The sequence below is a fragment of the Scardinius erythrophthalmus genome (assembly GCF_964197995.2).
Source record: "Scardinius erythrophthalmus genome assembly, chromosome: 11".
Taxonomy (NCBI): Eukaryota; Metazoa; Chordata; class Actinopteri; order Cypriniformes; family Leuciscidae; genus Scardinius; species Scardinius erythrophthalmus.
The window spans coordinates 3,301,249-3,327,173 of NC_138231.1; the positions used below are offsets into that span (position 1 = coordinate 3,301,249).

General features: G+C 40.1%; 1 protein-coding gene across 1 annotated transcript; it reads left to right on the plus strand.

Annotated features, from left to right (window-relative positions):
• Positions 1–67: 67 nt before the first annotated feature.
• brox (BRO1 domain and CAAX motif containing) lies at positions 68–19,101 on the plus strand. Its single transcript, XM_081379519.1, has 13 exons — positions 68–182; positions 875–981; positions 1,066–1,172; positions 1,332–1,428; positions 2,103–2,198; positions 3,052–3,124; positions 3,278–3,383; positions 3,490–3,579; positions 6,097–6,182; positions 14,758–14,839; positions 15,918–16,068; positions 16,695–16,854; positions 18,539–19,101. Exons 2-13 carry the CDS (start codon positions 881–883, stop codon positions 18,623–18,625), a joined length of 1,236 nt encoding a protein of 411 aa, XP_081235645.1. The 5' UTR covers positions 68–182; positions 875–880; the 3' UTR covers positions 18,626–19,101.
• The last annotated feature ends 6,824 nt before the right edge of the window (positions 19,102–25,925 follow it).

Below are 25,925 nucleotides of genomic sequence, written 5' to 3' on the forward strand. Positions count from 1 at the left end.
GCAAAACACGTTTCTGAATAAATTACGTAAACGGGGATTTAAACTCAATGGGCGTGTGCATGACGTCACCGCCCGAATCACGTCATACCGGAAGAGCGTTTATTGTTTTGGCGTTTCCTGATCCACATCTTTGGAGTCTCGCCGATTAAAACAACAAACATCTGACAGTCGACACATTACTGGTAAGAATACATATCTCTTTCATTTAAAACGAGCTTTATAAATGAGTTGTGAGATTTGACCCGGGAGCTGCTGTGTTTACTAGTGGTAAACTCGGTTCATTTCTGACTCGGTTCATTTGTCTCAGATTTTTATTCGTATTATGAACCGCATTAAGATCACAGATCAGCGTTTGTTTATATGTAGACGATAAAGCATCAGCAGTAGATCGTTTTTAACCGGTGTATTGTTTCTGTGTCTGTTTTTATTCTCATAGAGCTGTAGATAAACAAGGCCGAGATGTTATGGATCTGCCTTATCAAATGACTCGTTCACAGTTCACACATCACTTGATCCAATGATCTTGTGATCTGAACTCACAAGTGTTCTTTTGTAAATTAAACGCATTGCATATTAATAGATGTGAAATATAGTTGCTCATAACCTTTCAATCTGAATGAGAATGTCAGTGTTAATACCATCTGTGTAGTTTCTGATGTATAGAAAATCACATAACGTCTAGTTTAGTTAATCTAGTCAAGTGGACGTGTTCCTCAAGAATAATTCTGCTCAACCAGTTGTTCCCTAATGGTCAAGATCCAGATTTATCTCGGATATTTGGAATAAAATAGTTTCATACAACAGCAAATGAATTGTCCTGAAATGCATTAATAAAACAGAAACTAATAATAATAGCGTCTTTCTTCTTGTTCAGGTCACCATGACTCACTGGTTCCACCGAAACCCTCTGAAATCCACAGCGCCCGTGTCCTTCAACCTGTACGGTGTGGCGTCCAGTCCCGCGGCCAACAAGATCTGCAAGTGAGGAGTTTATTCTGGTGTTATATTCATTTTGTGGGCCACTGTATGACGTTTTATGACGTAAATGTAATATCTCTGTCGCAGTGACCTGAGAACGACGCGGGCCAGACTCCTGGACATGTTCACCGACGCCACGTGCACCCCAGAGATTATGAAGAAATCCAGTGACGAATATTTCGCTCTTTTACAGGGTTTGTGAATTATTATATTTCCTTGTGGCTCTGGTCAGATATTTTCATGTCGCTCATGCTGATTTTCTTCATTTGCATCTATGTTGCTCAGAGGCATGGTACTGTTGTTGTTTTGTTGGCATTGTTAAAAGTTTTTCTGCTTATTGTTAATGCACATAGGATTCATTTTGCCGCTGGATGGAACCACACAAGAGAGCAAGCTCCGGTTCATCCAGAACTTCAAATGGACCGACACTTTACAGGGAAATATTGCAAGGTAACTATCACACAGTGTGGGGCAGTTCAGCGATAATCAGCTCGACTCAACACAAGTTGAGTTAATAAACCTTATAATGCATTGTATGGTCTCATGAATAACTGTAACCAGAGTTATAGCCTAATACAATCTGTTCATTGTTACTCCTTTAGAAAGTAAAATGCATTAAAACATGACAAGAAACCAATTTCAGATGTAACAAGGAATCTGCTAATATTATAATGCATTACACTTTCTGAAGGAGTAACAATGAATAATGTACATTGTAATGCATTGTAGGTATTCATAATGTACATTGTAATGTATTATTTATTTCTTTACAATGTACATTATGAATACCTTTATATTGCATTAGACATGAAAGCGTCACATTCTTGGAAGAAAACACTGAAATGCATCATTTCTTATATTTATCAAGCTGGTAGTAATACTTTATTGCATAAAAAAAACAAATTGTGTTCTGATCTGAACAAACTAAGTGTGTCCTGCAACTGAACCTCTATTTTCTTTTATCTTGTGTAGTTTTGTTCATGGTTTTTGAGAATGAAATGACGTGTTTGTTGACATCGATCTAATTTGATGAGCTTCTACCAAATGACAGATGAATCTGAGCTAAGATAACATGGTTTGATTAAGAGGCATGACCCCATTAAAAGATATTTTGTGTGTTTCAGTGCGCAGCAGGATGCGATCTTTGAGCTGGTGTCTATGGCGTTTAATGTCGCCATCTGGTACACCAAGTTTGCTTCACGACTGGCTGGAAAGGAGAAGTAAGTTCTTTGGAATAAATGATTATGATTGGTCAGTGATGACGTTCTGTGATACGGTATTAATTGCTGTACTTAAGCATTTAGACAGTTTGTAAAATAAAACCCTGTCAAATAAGTTGTCTACTCTGTGTAAGCCGTACACATGCAGACTGAGGCATATCTGATGTTTTAAGTTCAAAATAGTTTTTAAAAAGACATGCAACTCATTTCCCACGTAGTTGTGCCAATTTAAGTTCTCTCCAGTGTTGGTATTGCTAGATAAAATTAAACTATTAAAAAACCAATCATCATAAAAATCTTTTTCATTTGAAATAAAGCTGGAATAATATAAAATGTAAAGATTAGATGAAAAACTTAAATTAAACTTAAATTAAGAAAAGAAAATAAGAATATATAAAAATAAATGAAAGCTAAATAGAATTAAAAAAAAGCTAATAAAAAATGACAAAAGTACATAAAACTTAAACTAAAATTAATTGAAAAATATAAAATGAAAAAAAAAATATATATATATATTTATATATAAAAGGTAATTAATAATAATTATAACTAATAAAACGTACTATAATAGTATAACAAATACTAAAATAACAAAAAGGTTTCTCAGATCACTGCTATTTTTCTTCCTAAATAATAAAATCATTTTAATTTCAAAATCAATATTTCATTTATTCATTTTGATAAGTAGCTGAGATTATGCACTGTACACTTGTCATTATTGCTCTCTGACTGACTGCACATCGCCTCAGTCTGTAAAATACAGTATTTATAAGTGTAATAAATTCTGTCTGGGTTTTTAGTTTCAATATTTCATTAAAGGCATTTTTACAAGTTTTTGTTTTTTACATTGTAGCGTCACAGAGGACGAGGCCAAAGACGTTCACAAGAGTTTGAAAACCGCTGCTGGAATATTTAAAACCCTCAAGGTAAAATGTGACTTGTTTTGTGTCGAATTAAAGCAAAAAGACTCTGAATTGCAGTGATTTGAGTGCCTAAAACCCCCTTAACATGGTAAAACCACTGTAATGCATGGCCATGAGTGGCTTATTGTTTGATCCATGGTAATATTTGGCTTTCAGGAGACCCATATTCCTCGGCTCATCACTCCAGCAGAGAAGGGCCGAGACCTGGAGCCCCGAGTCATTGACACCTACATCGTGCAGAGTCAGGCCGAGGCTCAGGAGGGTAAAACATGCCTCTGTTTACTCTGAGTGTACAGTATTGCTTTCTTGTGTGTGTGTGTGTGTGTGTGTGTGTGTGTGTGTGTGACGGTTCATGTGTGCGTTTTTAGTGACCATTGCCAGAGCCATCGAGCTGAAGCACAACGCCTCCCTCATCGCAGCGCTAGCGTTCGAAACCGCAAACTTCTACCAAAAGGCCGGTAGGTTTACTACTGCTACTGTTTAATCAACCTTTTGCTTCTCTCTATTTAAAGGGACAGTTCACACAAAAATGAAAATGCTGTCATCATTAAAGGGATATTTCACCCCTGGAAAGATGAATTGGGTCATTTATGTAGTAGAAATGTGAAGTTATTTTAGAAGTTGGTGCCTTCTAGACTGAGAAAAGCCAGAAAATGTATTTTTGGCTCATGTGGATGAAAGACAACAACTCCCAGAATGCACTTGCTTCGCTGCCCTACAGGTTTGGAAATAACTGACTTGAGGGAGAGTAAATGAGAGTAAATTTTTGGGTGAACTGTCCCTTTAATTCTGCATTATAATTTGCTTGCGTTTCCAAATGTGGGGGTGTATATATTTATTGTTATATATACAAAAGCTTGTGATCATTTAGAAAGAAATTAAATGGATAAAAAGTGACACTTATAGACATTTATAATGTTACAAATTATTTATATTTCAAATAAATGCTGTTCTTTTGGACTTTTTATTCATCAAAGAGTCCTGAAAATGTATATTGTTTTCCACAAAAATAATTTCAATATTGATAATAATCATAAATGTTTCTTGATCATCAAATCATCATATTAGAGTGATTTCTGAAGGATCATGTGACACTGAAGACTGGAGTAATGATGATGAAAATTCAGCTTTGATCACAGGAATAAATTACACTTTACTGTATATTCACATAGAAAACAGTTCTCGACTCACAATATTTCACAATATTACTGTAATGTTAAACTACATAAGATAACATGAAATAATACTTCTACACTACAGCATTTATTAACCTTAGTTAATGTTAACTTCAACATTTATTATTGCATTAGTTGTATCTGTTAAGATTAATAAATGCACTATGAACACATGAACGAATTGCTCATGCTTGTTGTACTTAGTTACCATATGATCTTATCTGAAATGTATAAGAATATATTAGGGATGTCCCGATACCACTTTTTCACTTCCGATACCGATAACGATGCCACAGCTTTGGCTATTTGCCGATACCGATATCAATCCGATATTTTTATTTTATTCTTGAACTAATACTAATAATAATAAAATATAATGGAAGCACTTTGCTCAATTAGCCACATAAAAACATCTCACTCAAATGGAGAATAAATACTTCTCCAGTATATAGTCCACAACAACAGTTGATAATGAAAGACTGCCAGCCTTTATTCAAAAGACCTCGAGATATGTTTGGCAACCTGAATGAATTTAAATTAATTTGCTATATTTCAGATCAATATATTTGTTTCCTTACAATTTTAATTAACTTTAACTTTATTCTCATCTGAATTATAAATAATTTATTTCTGTATAAAATAATACTACTTTTAAAAACACATTTGATTTTCTTTTTCATTCAATGTAGAATGTGTAACTTAAAAATAAACAGATTAGTGCTCTAATTTAGGACAAGAAATGAAAACCAATGCAATGATGAATGTCCAAAAGATGAGATCATTTTTGCTTTTAAACTGTGTGTGTGTGTGTGTGTGTGTGTGTGTGTGTGTGTGTGTGTGTGTGTGTGTGTGTGTGTGTGTGTGTGTGTGTGTGTGTGTGTATGTGTGATTTTGGTTGGGTGACAGTTACAGTTTGACAAGAGTTTACAGTTTGACAAAAGCACAATGTTGTGTTTTACACAAATATAAGTAGGCTAAACACTTTTTGCAGTTTTAATGATGTCCTGTATGAAAATGACGGAGTATGTTTTTATGTTTCCACTGTTCGATCGCGCCAGTGCCTCTCTCTCTCTGACACACACACATTCCAGCATTGCAATCTTGACACCGCAGCCTGTTCATTTTGCTGCGTTCACACCAAAACGCGAATAGAGCGCCAAATTTGCGTCTATCGCGTCTAGTTCGATGCTTGAACAGTTTGAATCCATTCGCGCGTCCAAAGCGAATAGGACGCGCTGCGCGCGTATAATGATAAAGTGAGCGTTTGAAGCGAAATAGACGCACGTTCAGAGCTAAAGCGGGCTACAGATTAGGTGTCCCTAAAGAACCCGCATATGCGCGTATCTAACAGTAACGTTAGTTCCGTATTACATTAATTAATGTGCACGCGAGATTTATTTATTTTTATACCGTGTATTCTCTGTGTAAATCCATGCACCGAACGTACGTTCAGTACGAATACGTACCGTTAAACCCCTAATGGGTATCGATCATAGGTATCGGATAATTTTTTTTCTCCCCTCCGATATCCGATCTAGCATTTTGGGCCAGTATCGGCACGATACCGATGCCGTGGATCGGATCGGGACATCCCTAGAATATATAAAAAAACTGTCATCTTACCCCCTAAAAAAGTCAAATTGAAATATTGATGTAAATTTAAATAATTATATCGTGTTATAAAGTCCAGCAGGACACATGAGAGCATTTGTTCAGAAATATTAATCAAACACTTTCAGAGAGCTTTATAACAAAACATTATACATTATTTAGAAGATTATTTTTCGTATTATTTTTCAGATCACACTCTGAACACTTTGGACCCAGAATGCAGCAGTAAGTGGAAGAAATACCTGCAGCTGAAGCAGCACTTCTACATGGCTTACGTGAGTCCATCTTAATAACACTAAAGGCCATTGCACACTGAGTCCGAAATTTTCGTTTGCGTTTTTTCGTGTTCGTCAGCCTTAAAATTCGTCACGCACAGAAACCTTGCACACTGAGTCTGATGCGTATTTTTTAAACATTTGCGGAAAAAAACGCAAAAAATACAAAATGGATTCGTCAAGCAGTGAGGATGATTTTGTTGACCTCTTTCTTCTTAAAAAGAGAATAAAGAAAGAGGAAATATTGGGTCCATCCAAACCTGAGATTGCGCCGAGAGGAAGGAGAGTTTCACCTGCTTATCAAGGAGTTGCAAAATTATCCCGAGCGATTCAAAATTTACCTCAGAATGTCAGTGGAACAGTTTGAACAGCTCAAAATACTGGCTGTGGATGCGAAAAAGGCAGAAAATCGAAGCCGATCCGAATTTTTTTATTACGGACGAAAGTTTCGTAGACAGTGTGCAAGCGTGATTGACATAACGTGAGGTCGAATTTTTTTTTAACGTGCGAAAATTTCGGATGCGAATTTCGGACTCAGTGTGCAATGGCCTTAACACATCACGATGTCTGTGATCGTTGTAAATCGCAGTCTAATAATAATTTAAAGCGCCCCTATTTCAGATATTCCTTTTCATGCGGTGCTGACATTCAGATATGGTAATGGGCGTTTAGTTTCTGACTCGTTCTGTAAGCAGTCGACCAATCACAACAGACTGGGCTGTCTGACCAATCAGAGCAGAGCAGCTCTCGGAGAGGAGGGGCTTATGCCTGGTTCAGATTACGCGATTTTGACTCCTAAAATCTTGTCGTGTCGTGGACAACTTTCCGACCAGTCATCGCGTGCCGTCTCACATGCACACATACACACATTCACTCGCACACATATCTACCCCACACACACTCTTGTTCACTCAATCACACAAACGCACTCTCTCTCACACACACACACACACACACACACACACTCACTCACTCACTCACTCATTCGCGCACGAACACTCACTCACTCACTCATTCGCGCACGAACACTCACTCACTCACTCACTCATTCGCGCATGAACACACACTCACTCACTCACTCATTCGCGCATGAACACACACTCACTCACTCATTCGCGCACGAACACTCACTCACTCACTCACTCACTCACTCACTCACTCACTCACTCACTCACTCACTCACTCACTCACTCACTCACTCGCACATGAACACACACTCACTCACTCACTCATTCGCGCATGAACACACACTCACTCACTCACACACTCACTCATTCGTGCATGAACACTCACTCACTCATTCGTGCATGAACACTCACTCACACACTCACTCATTCGCGCATGAACACACATTCACTCATTCGCGCATAAACACACACTCACTCACTCATTCGTGCACGAACACTCACTCACTCACTCATTCGCGCATGAACACACACTCACTCACTCACTCATTCGCGCATGAACACACACTCACTCACTCATTCGCGCACGAACACTCACTCACTCACTCACTCGCACATGAACACACACTCACTCATTCATTCGCGCATGAACACACACTCACTCACTCACTCACTCACACACTCACTCATTCGTGCATGAACACTCTCACACACTCACTCACTCACACACTCACTCATTCGCGCATGAACACACATTCACTCATTCACTCACTCACTCACTCATTCGCGCATGAACACACACTCACTCACTCATTCGTGCACACTCACTCACTCACTCACTCATTCGCGCACGAACACTCACACTCACTCACTCACTCATTCGCGCATGAACACACTCACTCACTTACTCACTCATTCGCGCATGAACACACACTCACTCACACACTCACTCACTCATTCGCGCACGAACACTCACTCACTCACTCACTCATTCGCGCATGAACACACACTCGAACACACACACTCACTCACACACTCACTCACTCGCGCACGAACACTCACTCACTCATTCGCGCATGAACACACACTCACTCACACACTCACTCACTCATTCGCGCACGAACACTCACTCACTCACTCACTCATTCGCACATGAACACACACTCGAACACACACTCACTCACACACTCACTCACTCATTCGCGCACGAACACTCACTCACTCATTCGCGCATGAACACACACTCACTCACTCACTCATTCGCGCATGAACACACACTCGAACACACTCACTCACACACTCACTCACTCATTCGCGCACGAACACTCACTCACTCACTCACTCATTCGCGCACGAACACTCACTCACTCACTCATTCGCGCACGAACACTCACTCACTCACTCATTCGCGCACGAACACTCACTCACTCACTCATTCGCGCACGAACACTCACTCACTCACTCATTCGCGCACGAACACTCACTCACTCACTCACTCATTCGAGCACGAACACTCACTCACTCACTCACTCACTCATTCGCGCATGAACACACACTCACTCACTCACTCATTCGCGCATGAACACACACTCACTCACACACTCACTCACTCATTCGCGCACGAACACTCACTCACTCACTCACTCACTCATTCGCGCATGAACACACACTCGAACACACTCACTCACACACTCACTTACTCATTCACGCACGAACACTCACTCACTCACTCATTCGCGCATGAACACACACTCACTCACTCACTCACTCATTCGCGCATGAACACACACTCACTCACTCACTCATTCGCGCACGAACACTCACTCACTCATTCGCGCATGAACACACACTCACTCACTCACTCACTCACTCACTCATTCGCGCATGAACACACACTCACTCACTCATTTGCGCATGAACACACACTCACTCACACACTCACTCACTCATTCGAGCACGAACACTCACTCACTCACTCGCGCATGAACACACACTCACTCACTCACTCACTCACTCATTCGCGCATGAACACACACTCACTCACTCATTCGTGCACACTCACTCATTCGCGCACGAACACTCACACTCACTCACTCACTCATTCGCGCATGAACACACACTCACTCACTCACTCACTCATTCGCGCATGAACACACACTCACTCACACACTCACTCACTCACTCATTTGCGCACGAACACTCACTCACTCACTCACTCATTCGCGCATGAACACACACTCGAACACACACTCACTCACACACTCAGTCACTCACTCATTCGCGCACGAACACTCACTCACTCACTCATTCGCGCATGAACACACTCACTCACACACTCACTCACTCATTCGCGCACGAACACTCACTCACTCACTCACTCACTCACTCATTCGCGCATGAACACACACTCGAACACACACTCACTCACACACTCACTCACTCATTCGCGCACGAACACTCACTCACTCATTCGCGCATGAACACACACTCACTCACTCACTCACTCATTCGCGCATGAACACACACTCGAACACACTCACTCACACACTCACTCACTCATTCGCGCACGAACACTCACTCACTCACTCATTCGCGCACGAACACTCACTCACTCACTCACTCATTCGCGCACGAACACTCACTCACTCACTCACTCATTCGAGCACGAACACTCACTCACTCACTCACTCATTCGCGCATGAACACACACTCACTCACTCACTCACTCATTCGCGCATGAACACACACTCACTCACACACTCACTCACTCATTCGCGCACGAACACTCACTCACTCACTCACTCATTCGCGCATGAACACACACTCGAACACACACTCACTTACTCATTTGCGCACGAACACTCACTCACTCACTCACTCATTCGCGCATGAACACACACTCACTCACTCACTCACTCATTCGCGCATGAACACACACTCACTCACTCACTCACTCACACACTCACTCATTCGTGCATGAACACTCACACACTCACTCACTCACACACTCACTCATTCGCGCATGAACACACATTCACTCATTCACTCACTCACTCACTCACTCACTCACTCACTCATTCGCGCATGAACACACACTCACTCACTCATTCGTGCACACTCACTCACTCACTCATTCGCGCACGAACACTCACACTCACTCACTCACTCATTCGCGCATGAACACACACTCACTCACTTACTCACTCATTCGCGCATGAACACACACTCACTCACACACTCACTCACTCATTCGCGCACGAACACTCACTCACTCACTCACTCATTCGCGCATGAACACACACTCGAACACACACACTCACTCACACACTCACTCACTCGCGCACGAACACTCACTCACTCATTCGCGCATGAACACACACTCACACACACACTCACTCACTCATTCGCGCACGAACACTCACTCACTCACTCACTCACTCATTCGCACATGAACACACACTCGAACACACACACACTCACTCACACACTCACTCACTCATTCGCGCACGAACACTCACTCACTCATTCGCGCATGAACACACACTCACTCACTCACTCATTCGCGCATGAACACACACTCGAACACACTCACTCACACACTCACTCACTCATTCGCGCACGAACACTCACTCACTCACTCATTCGCGCACGAACACTCACTCACTCACTCATTCGCGCACGAACACTCACTCACTCATTCGCGCACGAACACTCACTCACTCACTCATTCGCGCACGAACACTCACTCACTCACTCACTCACTCACTCATTCGAGCACGAACACTCACTCACTCACTCACTCACTCATTCGCGCATGAACACACACTCACTCACTCACTCATTCGCGCATGAACACACACTCACTCACACACTCACTCACTCATTCGCGCACGAACACTCACTCACTCACTCACTCACTCATTCGCGCATGAACACACACTCGAACACACTCACTCACACACTCACTTACTCATTCACGCACGAACACTCACTCACTCACTCATTCGCGCATGAACACACACTCACTCACTCACTCACTCATTCGCGCATGAACACACACTCACTCACACACTCACTCACTCATTCGCGCACGAACACTCACTCACTCATTCGCGCATGAACACACACTCACTCACTCACTCACTCACTCACTCATTCGCGCATGAACACACACTCACTCACTCATTTGCGCATGAACACACACTCACTCACACACTCACTCACTCATTCGAGCACGAACACTCACTCACTCACTCATTCGCGCATGAACACACACTCACTCACTCACTCACTCATTCGCGCATGAACACACACTCACTCACTCATTCGTGCACACTCACTCATTCGCGCACGAACACTCACACTCACTCACTCACTCACTCATTCGCGCATGAACACACACTCACTCACTCACTCACTCATTCGCGCATGAACACACACTCACTCACACACTCACTCACTCACTCATTCGCGCACGAACACTCACTCACTCACTCATTCGCGCATGAACACACACTCGAACACACACTCACTCACACACTCACTCACTCACTCATTCGCGCACGAACACTCACTCACTCACTCATTCGCGCATGAACACACACTCACTCACACACTCACTCACTCTTTCGCGCACGAACACTCACTCACTCACTCACTCACTCACTCACTCATTCGCGCATGAACACACACTCGAACACACACTCACTCACTCATTCGCGCACGAACACTCACTCACTCATTCGCGCATGAACACACACTCACTCACTCACTCATTCGCGCATGAACACACACTCGAACACACTCACTCACACACTCACTCACTCATTCGCGCACGAACACTCACTCACTCACTCACTCATTCGCGCACGAACACTCACTCACTCACTCACTCATTCGCGCACGAACACTCACTCACTCACTCACTCATTCGAGCACGAACACTCACTCACTCACTCACTCATTCGCGCATGAACACACACTCACTCACTCACTCACTCATTCGCGCATGAACACACACTCACTCACACACTCACTCACTCATTCGCGCACGAACACTCACTCACTCACTCACTCATTCGCGCATGAACACACACTCGAACACACACTCACTTACTCATTTGCGCACGAACACTCACTCACTCACTCATTCGCGCATGAACACACACTCACTCACTCACTCACTCATTCGCGCATGAACACACACTCACTCACTCATTCGCGCATGAACACACACTCACTCACTCACTCATTCGCGCATGAACACACACTCACTCACTCACTCATTTGCGCATGAACACACACTCACTCACACACTCACTCACTCATTCGAACACGAACACTCTCACTCACTCATTCGCGCATGAACACACACTCACTCACTCACTCATTCGCGCATGAACACACACTCACTCACTCACTCACTCACTCATTCGCGCATGAACACACTCGCTCACACACTCACTCACTCATTCGCGCACCAACACTCACTCACTCACTCACTCACTCACTCACACACTCACTTACTCATTCGCGCACGAACACTCACTCACTCACTCATTCGCGCATGAACACACACTCACTCACTCATTCGCGCATGAACACACACTCGAACACACACTCACTCACTCCTTCGCGCACGAACACTCACTCACTCACTCACTCATTCGCGCATGAACACACACTCACTCACACACTCACTCACTCATTCGCGCACGAACACTCACTCACTCACTCACTCATTCGCGCATGAACACACTCGAACACACACTCACTCACACACTCACTCACTCATTCGCGCACGAACACTCACTCACTCATTCGCGCATGAACACTCACTCACTCACTCATTCGCGCATGAACACACACTCACTCACACACTCACTCACTCATTCGCGCACGAACACTCACTCACTCACTCACTCATTCGCGCACGAACACTCACTCACTCACTCGCGCACGAACACTCACTCACTCACTCATTCGCGCACGAACACTCACTCACTCACTCACTCATTCGCGCACGAACACTCACTCACTCACTCACTCATTCGAGCACGAACACTCACTCACTCACTCACTCACTCATTCGCGCATGAACACACACTCACTCACTCACTCACTCATTCGCGCATGAACACACACTCACTCACACACTCACTCACTCATTCGCGCACGAACACTCACTCACTCACTCACTCACTCACTCACTCACTCATTCGCGCACGAACACTCACTCACTCACTCACTCACTCACTCATTCGCGCATGAACACTCACTCACTCACTCACTCACTCATTCGAGCACGAACACTCACTCACTCACTCACTCATTCGCGCATGAACACACACTCACTCACTCACTCACTCACTCATTCGCGCATGAACACACACTCACTCACACACTCACTCACTCATTCGCGCACGAACACTCACTCACTCACTCACTCACTCACTCATTCGCGCATGAACACACACTCGAACACACACTCACTCACACACTCACTTACTCATTCGCGCACGAACACTCACTCACTCACTCATTCGCGCATGAACACACACTCACTCACTCACTCACTCATTCGCGCATGAACACACACTCACTCACACACACTCACTCATTCGCGCACGAACACTCACTCACTCATTCGCGCATGAACACACACTCACTCACTCACTCATTCGCGCATGAACACACACTCACTCACTCATTTGCGCATGAACACACACTCACTCACACACTCACTCACTCATTCGAGCACGAACACTCACTCACTCACTCATTCGCGCATGAACACACACTCACTCACTCACTCACTCGCGCATGAACACACTCACTCACACACTCACTCACTCATTCGCGCACCAACACTCACTCACTCACTCACTCATTCGCGCATGAACACACTCACTCACACACTCACTCACTCATTCGCGCATGAACACACACTCGAACACACACTCACTCACACACTCACTTACTCATTCGCGCACGAACACTCACTCACTCACTCATTCGCGCATGAACACACACTCACTCACTCACTCATTCGCGCATGAACACACACTCGAACACACACTCACTCACTCCTTCGCGCACGAACACTCACTCACTCACTCACTCATTCGCGCATGAACACACACTCACTCACACACTCACTCACTCATTCGCGCACGAACACTCACACACTCACTCACTCACGGACGGCCGAAAAAAAAATTAAACATGCTAGTCTTTTTATCATGATGCCATGAAGCATCGTAAACGCTAGTCAGTTGTCGCCCACTATGACACACTATACGAGGTGAAACGATCTCATCTTGCGCCCTACGTCACACGGATCGTGCCAAAATCCGTCTAAAATCGTGTAATCTGAACCAGGCATTGGAGAGACTGAATCTTCAAACGAACCGCTTTGAGACTCATTGCGAAAAAGAGCTGATGCTGCACTGTATATTATGAGAAAATTTAAATGTTTTTGACCTTGGAATCATGTAAACATGAAAACAAAAACTAATTTAGGAACCTTTAAAATAGCATAATTGGGGCATTTTAACATTTAATATTGACTCAACCAAATGTTTTTAGTTCTGTTAGTTTACGAGTGGAGTGTTTGGATGTGATACACTAGTGCATTAAATCTTTGACTGTGTGATGTATTTGATTGGCAGGCACACTGCTATCATGGACAGACTCTTCTAGCGGCTGATAAATGTGGAGAGGCCATCAGATCCCTGCAGGAGGCCGAGAAATGTGAGCAAAATAAATCCCTCAAAGTATCAGACATTTCAGTCAATTATGATGTGCAGTTGGGTATGTTAGTGGACATATTTTGGTGACACTTATTAAGTTCAAAAGTTGTATATGTTATAACATTAGCTAATGCATTGTGAACTAACATGGAAACGTTTTCATTAACAAGGTAAAAATATATATCGCTCGTTGTTAGTTTAATGCATTGACTAATGCTAACAAATGACACCTTATTGAAGTGTTACTCATATATTATATTCAAAGATATTTAGTTATTTTTAAAAAATGAAAAAAATAAAATGCTGTAATAGTAAAAATGCTTAATTTTTCTTCAAAATTGGCAGAAAAGGTTGAATGTATTTTTGCAAAAATGATGCTGCAATGACTTATAGTTTCTGAATATTTAGAGCTTTTAACTCTTTCCCTGCCAGCGTTTAAATAAAAAAAAATTGTCCGCGTTTTTGACCATTTTCACAAACGTTTCATGGCCCTAGAATATTTAGTTGTATGAATATCTGAACATGCAAAATATCAAAAACAACAGACTTTCTGCTTTTAAACATAAAAAAGCTTCATGCATTCTTTTATCAACACTTGAATGTGAGTAAGTTTTGTTAAAAAAGCAAAATTTTTAGCAAAAAGCTGAAAAAATTCTTGTTTTTGTCAAAGACTACGTCCAGATTACGGTAGATTCAGAACGGTGATCAAAACACAGATGGAGTAGATCGAGTCCATCAAAGCTTCTCAGTCCTGTAGCTCGTCCTGGGTCGACATTTCTTGTAACATTAGGCAGTTTTGATTTGCAATGCTTGATTTGATTGATTTGATATGCTGTTTAATGTTAATGATCGCGATATTTGACATGTGTATATGATCATGATATCGCTTATTTCTGCTTCTTCTTCGCCTGTGTTTTGATCAGGAGATTCAGTACTCTTTCAGAAGATGTGTAATAGCGCCCCCTACCGTATAACAGTGAAAACACGGAAAGCCGGAATATTCTGTCAATGGCGGGGAAAGAGTTAATGGTTAAATCACATGTGTGAAATCCTTCTTGTAATGTTTGTGATGGCGGCAGGTTACTCGCGCGCGGAAGCCTTGTGTAAAGAGTACCGTCAGACGAAGGGTCCCGGCAGCACCGCCAAGCCCTCGGAGCAGCTCTTCTTTAAGAAACTGGGCTCGTTCATCAAAAACACCCTGGAGAAGTGCCAGAGAGAGAACGGCTTCATGTGAGTCAACAAACACATCCAGAGGAAATATAAAGGGCCCTATTATACTTTTCCACATGTTCATCTTTCTTTAGTGTGTAATGTTGCAGTTCGAGCACAAAGTCCCTCCAGCGGGAGTTCTTCTCTATATCAGTGTCAGTGTTTCTGAACTCCTGAAACGCCTCCATTGTAGTCTTGAGTTTCTTCCGGGAACGAACACGTCACAATATTCCTCATTATAATAATTCATCCGCAGAATAAAGGGGCGGGGCCTGGTTGAGTTAGTTAGTAGTGTGTTAAACTGGCGGTTATGGTAAGGGGCGGGACATTTCCCAAACACACTCGAAGCGCTCGACCAATCACAACACACTGCTCCAGCCGACCAATCAGAGCACAGTGTGCTTTTCAGATGGAGGGGCTTCATAGAGACAGGAACTAAAGAGAGCGTTACTGACAGACTGGGAAGAGAGGAGCTGCAACAAATATCAATCAAATGTTTTTGAAAAAATCAAGCATGAAAACCTATTCTTGTAGGGTAAACTTTGAAAAAGGGTATAATAGGTCCTCTTTAACACTCAATGTAACAGTATGATAAACAAAAAAGCTTCCTAGAAAACTAATTTTTCACGGCTGAATTTGTGTGTCAGTTATTTCCACAAGGTTCCCGCTGAAGCTCCCGCTCTGGAGTTGAAGGCTAGTTATGGTCTGGCTGAACCGACTCCATTCGAGCTCCCGGCTCTCAGCGCTCAGTGCACACCTGAAGTCTACGCCACCTTTGACCTCACCAGAGGACCGAAAGACGACAAGGTGAGGAGAGCTTTCCCTTCCCACAAATAAGAGCATTTATACACACACACACACACACACACACACACACACACACACACACACACACAATGGTTACAGAGTTGGATTTTTTTACGAAATGATAGTCTAAATAAGAAACTAAATGTCTAGATGAGTAAGTCATTGAATCATTCATTCATTCGATTCGCTGATTCATTCAGGAGTGAAGTAAATGGCTCTCTTTATGAATGAGTCATTGAATCATTCATTCATTCGATTCGTTGATTAATTCGGGAATGAAGTAAATGGCTCTCTTTATGAATGAATCATTGAATCATTCATTCATTCGATTCGTTGATTAATTCAGGAATGAAGTAAATGGCTCTCTTTATGAATGAATCATTGAATCATTCATTCATTCGATTAGCTGATTCATTCAGGGGTGAAGTAAATGGCTCTCTTTATGAATGAGTCATTGAATCATTCATTCATTAGATTCGTTGATTAATTCAGGAATGAAGTAAATGGCTCTCTTTATGAATGAATCATTGAATCATTCATTTATTCGATTCGTTGATTAATTCAGGAATGAAGTAAATGGCTCTATGAATGAATCATTGAATCATTCATTCATTTGATTCGTTGATTAATTCAGGAGTGAAGTAAATGGCTCTCTTTATGAATGAGTCATTGAATCATTCATTCATTCATTCGATTCGTTGATTAATTCAGGAATGAAGTAAATGGCTCTCTTTATGAATGAATCATTGAATCATTCATTCATTTGATTCGTTGATTAATTCAGGAATGAAGTAAATGGCTCTCTTTATGAATGAGTCATTGAATCATTCATTCATTCGATTCGTTGATTAATTCAGGAATGAAGTAAATGGCTCTCTTTATGAATGAATCATTGAATCATTCATTCATTTGATTCGTTGATTAATTCAGGAGTGAAGTAAATGGCTCTCTTTATGAATGAGTCATTGAATCATTCATTCATTCGATTCGTTGATTAATTCAGGAATGAAGTAAATGGCTCTCTTTATGAATGAATCATTGAATCATTCATTCATTCGATTCGTTGATTCATTCAGGAATGAAGTAAATGGCTCTCTTTATGAATGAATCATTGAATCATTCATTCATTTGATTCGTTGATTAAAGGTATAGCGGAGGATGTTTTACTTCCTGGTGGGTAACCTAAACTATTGGTCCTCCTAATTGTCAATCATTCTGGTGAATCAATAAAACTTTTCAAAAAGTGGAGAGGGCGGGTCTTATATAAAATTTGGAAAGATCCTCCGCTATACCTTTAATTCAGGAATGAAGTAAATGGCTCTCTTTATGAATGAGTCATTGAATCATTCATTCATTCGATTCGTTGATTAATTCAGGAATGAAGTAAATGGCTCTCTTTATGAATGAATCATTGATTCACCCGATTGATTTGCTCAAAACGCTGAATCATTCAGAAACGAAGCACCGCTGTGTTCCTCTGAGATGCACAACAGTTCTGTTCTGGCTTTATAGGGGATATTCTCATTGGCAAAATTTACCAATAACTTCTTATTTATTGAACTGTTGAAAAAATAAATCACATTTGCACAAAAACAGCACTCGTGTGATACTGCACTTGTCACTTGTGTGATATTATAGCTAGCTCTCTGTATCTGAAGCACTGATATGGTCTCCCTCCTTCTAGCCGAAAGCGAAGCATGACGAGGAGATCAAGCCAGTGAAGGAGCCGGATCTGAAGCCGCAGACAGACACGGGCTGTGTCGTCTCGTAATGCTGGCGCTGATGTCTAGAGGAGTCCGTCATTCTCTCCCCCGCTCAAATATATAACCATATAACATAGTGATATAACAGTGGCGTCTGTCTCGTGCTCGGATTCTCTCTAAGGTGTTTATCTACAAACGACAGATGTTCTAATGAACGATTGAGTGAGTTTGATGAAGAATTAATCCTAATAACCCAGACTGAATCTGAATTATATGATCATTTGAGTATCTTTCTGTTGCAGCACACCGATTTTATTGAGATTTTGAAGGGTTTATTGGGTCCAATGATTAGAGAATAACTTCTATAGGTCACTAAATTCATTTTTTTCTCTCTTAATGTTTATAATTTGTCTCTTCAAGTTGATGCTGGTTGATGATCCATTGTTCAACACAAATGCTAATGTTTAACAGTCTTTAAATTGAGGAAACTTCAAACAGAAATGCCATATTTTACCCCGTCTAAAGAAGACAGTAAAACCATTTTAAAACCATTAATCTTCTGTATTAAGACATTGCTCTCTCTCTCTCTCTCTCTCTCTCTCTCTCTCTCTCTCTCTCTCTCTCTCTCTCTCTCTCTCTCTCTCTCTCTCTCTCTCTCTCTCTCTCTCTCTCTCTCTCTCTCTCTCTCTCTCTCTCTCTCTCTCTCTCTCTCTCTCTCTCTCTCTCTCTCTCTCTCTCTCTCTGTATATATATATTTATAAGGGCTGTCAAATCGATTAATCTCATCTAACTTAAAAGTTTGTGTTTATATGATATATGTGTAAATATATATGTGTTTGTGTATATGTATATATGCACACATTATATAAATGCAAAGTTTTGTGTTAGATGCGATCAATTGATTTGAAATCCATTTATATATATATATATATATATATATATATATATATATATATATATAATGCAAAATATTATATATATAATGCAAAATATATATAATGCTTAATGCAAAATATAATTTCTTAACTATTATTGTGAACGCTAAACAAAAGTGGATATTGCCCAGATTATTACCTGTAACTCACCTGTCATTTTAGCACATGAAATATCTGCTGTATGATTAATATATTTGCTAGTGGGAAGAGAGGACAAGCACATGTTCATCTGGGTCGTGGTCTGAGAGCTAACACAGGGTGATGTGACGTCTTATTATAATCTCACCATCTCTAATATCAGCTTTCAGTGGACGTAGTTTCCATTCATGTAAATATTTACAGTCATATTTTTATTTGCTTCTGATTTGAAAATGTCCAGATAATCTAAATCTGGATGGTTTCCCAGTGGTTTTGTGCTGGTTTGATTTGATCGGTCTCTTGTTCTTATTATTTTGTCTGTATGCTCAACTCTGACATTGTTTGCTTGTCCGAATAAGTTCATCTTTCAGTGAGTAAATACGACACCGGCGCTCAGAAACACATTCACACTGAACAAGCACAGAAATGATCACTCAAAAAGGTACAAAAACTGTATTCCACTTGTTATTACACTCCCTAACTTTAATTCATGATTCAGACACATTGAAGCTGTACTTATATTGATAATGATTGTCAAATGTTTTGCTGTATATTTATTTAACCCAATTCTGCTGAGAACAGGACGTGGTAACATGACACTCCAGGGTTGCATTTAGTTTTTGTAATTATTTCTTTTCCCCATCTATGCAGTCGTATGGATATGTATTCATCATCGAGTATACTCGCCGATTATGATGTCAACATGTAACTCACTGTCATGCATTTAATGGTTTTCCCATTAAAATGTGTGTGTTAACTGTATGTTGTGTTGCTTGTTTTGTTTTGTGCTCTAGATATGATTCCTCAAATCATTCATGCTTCTTTCTGTAATACTGGCGATACAAGTTCATCAAGGTTATTATGCTCTACACAAGCGCTCAGTTACACAAACAACATCCGTGTACGTGAAACTTACTTCCTCCTGTGATGCTGAAGGAGACGTTCTGCCGACTGATTAAATAAACACTATTTGAGGATTTTCTTTTAAAGATATTCTCACTGAAGAAGACGACGCAGCAAGAAGATTCACAGCATGCGTACAGACGTAAGTGACATGAAATCATTAGATCCGCTGTCTTCTGTATTGTGATTCCTTTCTGTCCTAGTTTTAACTTTTGAACCAAGCCTTTATTGAATGTACGCGCACTTACTGCAACACCTGCCCTCGGTAAACACCCTCACACACACTTAGGCTATATACGCGTTTAGTTTAAGGTTTACACTGCCATGCAGAAGTTTGGGGACAGTTAATGTTTCTTCTGCTCACCAAAGCTGCGTTTATGTCATCAAAAATACAGCAACATTGTGAAATATTATTACAATTTAAAATGACTGTTTTCTATGTGAATATATATTAAAGCGTAATTTATTCCTGTGATCAAAGCTGTATTTTCAGCATCATTACTCCAGTCTTCAGTGTCACATGATCCTTCACAAATCATTCTTATATGCTGATCTGATGATCAAGAAACATTTATGATTATTATCAATGTTGAAACAGTCTTTTTCTTTTTTTGTGTGTGTGGAAACTGACACTTTTTTTTCAGGATTCTTTGATGAATAGAATTGTTTTTAAATCTTGTAATTTAATCTTTTGTAACATTATAAATGTCTTTACTCTCACTTTTGATCATTTTGATAAAGACTTGCTGAATAAAAGCTTTAATTTCTTTAAAAAAATGAAACAAAAAAAACCTTACTGACCCCAAACTTGTGAACGGTTTGTTCAAATTTCCATCCATTTGTATTACACAGTTTTAACGTAAACTAATTAACTTAATATGCCATTTGTTTTAATCTCTTTTAATCTCCCACATTCATACTTTTTAACTGAAAAAAAAAGTCACAATGAAAAGATAAGAAATTTAAATAAATGTTTAAAATATGATTATTTGAGTTCAAATCCATAAATGCACATAGTTAGTAATAAACTGTCATTTTTTTGAGTGCTGAAATGATAAATGTACTTGTTTCGCCTATGTATGACTGACAAATATGCATCACTATTAGTTTATGTTAAAACTGTGTCATCCAAATGAATGGAAAATATATATGCTATTAAATCTTAAATTTAGGCCTAAATAGTTTTTGAGTGTAAAGGAGAGAACAAAACAATGCTTAAATGCCCTTGTAGTTGTATCTGATATATAAATATGAAAATAAAATAAAAGATGAAGAAAAATACTGCTGCAACATTGTTTATAAGTTAAAGTCAGCATGAAACAGAAGTTGCGTTAGTCTCTTCTCTCCTGTTGTGACGCGTCTGGAACGAGAACAAATGTGGGCGGGGCTTGATTGTGTCTGTGGGGAACTGATTGGATGGTGGTGGTTTGCTATTGGCTGATCTCATGTGAGTGACAGGTTATTGCCCCGCCCTCGTCATCAGAGAAAAGAAGAGGGAAGATATTCTGATTCAAGATTACAAGAGTAAATGAATTGAACAAAAATAATGATGTGCACGGATAAATCATTTGTTATACAATATTCCATAACAACGGTGATGTGCAGGAGCCGACGGGAGACGTCAAACAGGTGAAGGTGATTCACTTCTCCAGTGGAGAGATTCTGACGGAGGAAGACAGTGAGGAAGAGGAGGATCATCATCTTCATCAAGAGCCCAGTGCTTCTGACCCGGTCCGTCTGGATGATAATAGACATATAGCAATAAAAGACATTTTCTAAAATCTGTGTCCGGTGTGAAAATAATTGAAGGTTGTTTGGTATTTTTACCTTCTAGAGAAGCTGGACATGGAGGGATTATTCTCGGTTTTGGGGAACACAGATTCTGAGAAAGTCTTTGCGATGTAAGAAACACTTTTATTTCAAAGGTCATTGTGCCTTTTTTCTAAAAGCATTAAGACAGCAGTGGTTTTTGCTTCGGTAAACAGCACTAATTAGGCTTTTCAGTATACTAGCTAATACATCCCAGACGGTCTGTCTTTTATGTCACACATATTGTATGTAATCATATAAATCACTTCAATTCAATTCAAATTTATTTGTAAAGCGCTTTTCACAATACATATTGTTTCAAAGCAGCTTTACAGAAAGTGCATTTCAGAAATGTACATAGAAAAATAAAGTTTTTCTTTAACTTTATACATAACTTCATTTCTTAACATAACAACATAACTTCGTTTCTTTATAGTTTGTGATTTTCTTGGAGAGAAAATGGCTGGTTTACTGGGATTGAATTCTGCCAAATATCAGTATGCTGTTGACCAGTATCACAGAGAGCATAGGGTAACACACTCACACACACACACACACACTCTCACACACACACACACACACACACACATTGGCACACTCACACACTCCGCAGATCAGTCCGCACCGAGGATGATAAATGTAACGATAAACAGATATTTTAAAAAATAGTTCAATATAAAACAATAGCAGAGTCCAGCCACAACTATAACAACACAAAGGAACAATTTTGATGGAATCACTTTCAAGACGATCAGCCAATCAAAATACAGCCTGATTTACAGTTTTTTACAATCACTTTGCTACTATTTTCAGAACCTTGATGTCATTTTTCGAAACTCTAGACACAAAACTCAAAATGGTTATCACTTGTAACACAGGCTGTCTAATGTTCAAAACATTGCATTGTGTATTCACATCTTTAAAGAAATCTTGCACTTGCACAATCATTGGTTCAAAAAACTAATTTACTGTGAAATACCATTGAAACATAACTATAGATCACACACACACAAGCAACCGATAGTTTCACTGTGTCATTGTTCGTACAATCATTAAATATTGTAGAACAAAATAGGTGATACAGGTTTCATTATGGCACTACATGTACAGTAAATACATCTCTGTAAAGGCACTGCAGTAATAGAGAGAATACTACAGTGGAATCATTGAACAAAGTTTGTAATATATTGATGCAAAACACTACAGTACAATCACAACATAGGGTTATTTGAATCAAAGCAAAAATAATTAGCTATGAAATAGAAAAGAAAAGACAGTACTGTAAAACATCAAATGCAGTGTTCCTCAACTTGCTTGCTTGTACAAAACAGGAGTGATGATCTGTACAGTGCAGTGCTGTCAATACTGTACATAGTCTGAAAAGGTAGTACAGTATTTGGGACCATAGACACAGTGTCTGATGAAGCAGTATGATCAAATATTAGGCTACATCCATGGATATTGTAGTCTAATTAGTTCATGCTCCACGCTAATTGGTGACAATGAATCTTGTTATCTTGAAACTTTCATGATTTACTGTAAAAATGGAAGATTGTTTGTCTGTTTCCATACAACTATGCATTCAGAGTAATGCAACAATTACTTATTTTGAGCAGTTGTATCAATTGATAGTTAGATCATTGTAAGGAAATGAATAGACACTCATTTGAAATGTAATGTGTGAATTGCCTTTTGAAATAGCAGTACTTTGATGTTAAGTTGTGTCATATTGAACAGGTGATTTTTGTTGAATGAACAAATGATCTAAGTTTTATGTGTATTGTATCCAAGCAATTGAGAAAAGGGTTAGAGTTTTGAAAAATTTGCATTTTGATCATTGGTTGTGAGTTTTGTGTCTAGAGTTGTGAAAAATGACATCAAGGTTCTGAAAATAGCAACAAAGTGATTGTAAAAAACTGTAAAGTCCACATGAAATCAAAGTTTTAGTTTTTTTTTGTCTTTTAGTATGAATATGTTAGTCTTACTGTTATCTATAAGCTAGTGTGCTCCAAAAACAATGACAAAAATCACATTTAGAAGATACAAGCATTCAAAACTTAGTCTCTCACTTCCGCCAATATGGATCAATGATTTTGATGACATCACTCAGACTTCAGCTTCTCATCAGATTTTCTGTCCAATCAAATGCTCTCTAGAATCTGAAGCTCCGCCCCCTACATTATAAATAGACGCTGAAGCTGCGGCTGAAATGCTCACTTGTTCACACATTTACTGTTTTCTACATGATGGATGGCACATAGTGCACTATATAGGGGATAGGGAACGATTCAGACAGTGTAAATATGCTTTCCATTGGAGCGAAGTCCCAAGTTCAGAGACATGACAGCACAGAGCGGATGTCCCGAGTCCCGCAGACCAGAAAACGGATGGATCCTCTGAATCCTACACAGATTGCTGTATTTTAAAGCGATATGAAGTAGAGATTAGGAAGAGCTCAACGGATCTGAACGAACTGTAATTTAAGCGAAACTATATCGGCTATTTTAAAAAAGGGGAGGAGCTGCTCGATATGCCCCGCCCTGTCTTCCTGTTTCCGTGGAAATGATAATAAACAACGTTATCGTACGCTGGTCTGGACACTTATATAGATATCATTAAAGTTATTTTTCTAGGTTTGAACTGGCCCTAAGAGGCTAAAAGGCTATGTTACTTACAAATGTGAAAATGTTTGGTTGTAAACGGTTAAATGGATAACTTTTAAATGTTTTGTTTGTGCAGAATGAAACGAAAGGAGAGGTTTTGTATTCAATCACCAGCGTGAACGAGGAGAGAATTAATCTGTCAAAAATAGAGAGCAAACAGTATGGAGCCACAAATGAACAGGACCTGAAAGAAACACTACAATATAAAGGAGAGCAGAATGAAGGATACAATTCTAACGAATAATAAACTAAAAGAATTTGAATTGTAAAATTGTTTTGTTTCTTGTTTCATTTATGACCATTAAACTAAATTTGCTCTCTCTTCACAAAGACCATATAAGCTTAATTGTTTTAATTTTCAAACACAAAATATAGTTGTTTTCCACCTTTTCCAAGTTCTACACCTTTTCCATTTTAGGCTCGCGCTACTTCGATCAGCCAGAAATCGCTGAAAGATACTTATTAAGAAATAGATAGAGAGGCTAGAAGGGCGGGCACGTTATTTCTGAATTGTAAGTTGATAATTCTAATATTTTAAATCACTTTTAAATTCATCGTTCAGACGTAAATCACCGTCAAGACGCCACTGAAGCGAATGTGTGTCACGTGGTACGCGATACTTTTCTCAGCGCTGGTTATTATGAACCAATCACAGCCGTTTGTGATTAATAGGGAATAATTATTTAACAAAATTGTATAGGGAAGCGGCTAAGGCCGATTTATTATTGTGAAGCGCATAGCAGTCACTATAAAAAATATTTTTAAAAGATTATTCAACTTTCAGTTCAAATGCTTCCAATAAGATAAAAACCGTGTTGAAATTTGAACACAACTCAATGAGAAATCGGAGTTGTGGGCCATCGAGCGCCCCCTGGAGGAATAACCGTTAATACAGTCATTAGCTAATAACGTTTGCCGCC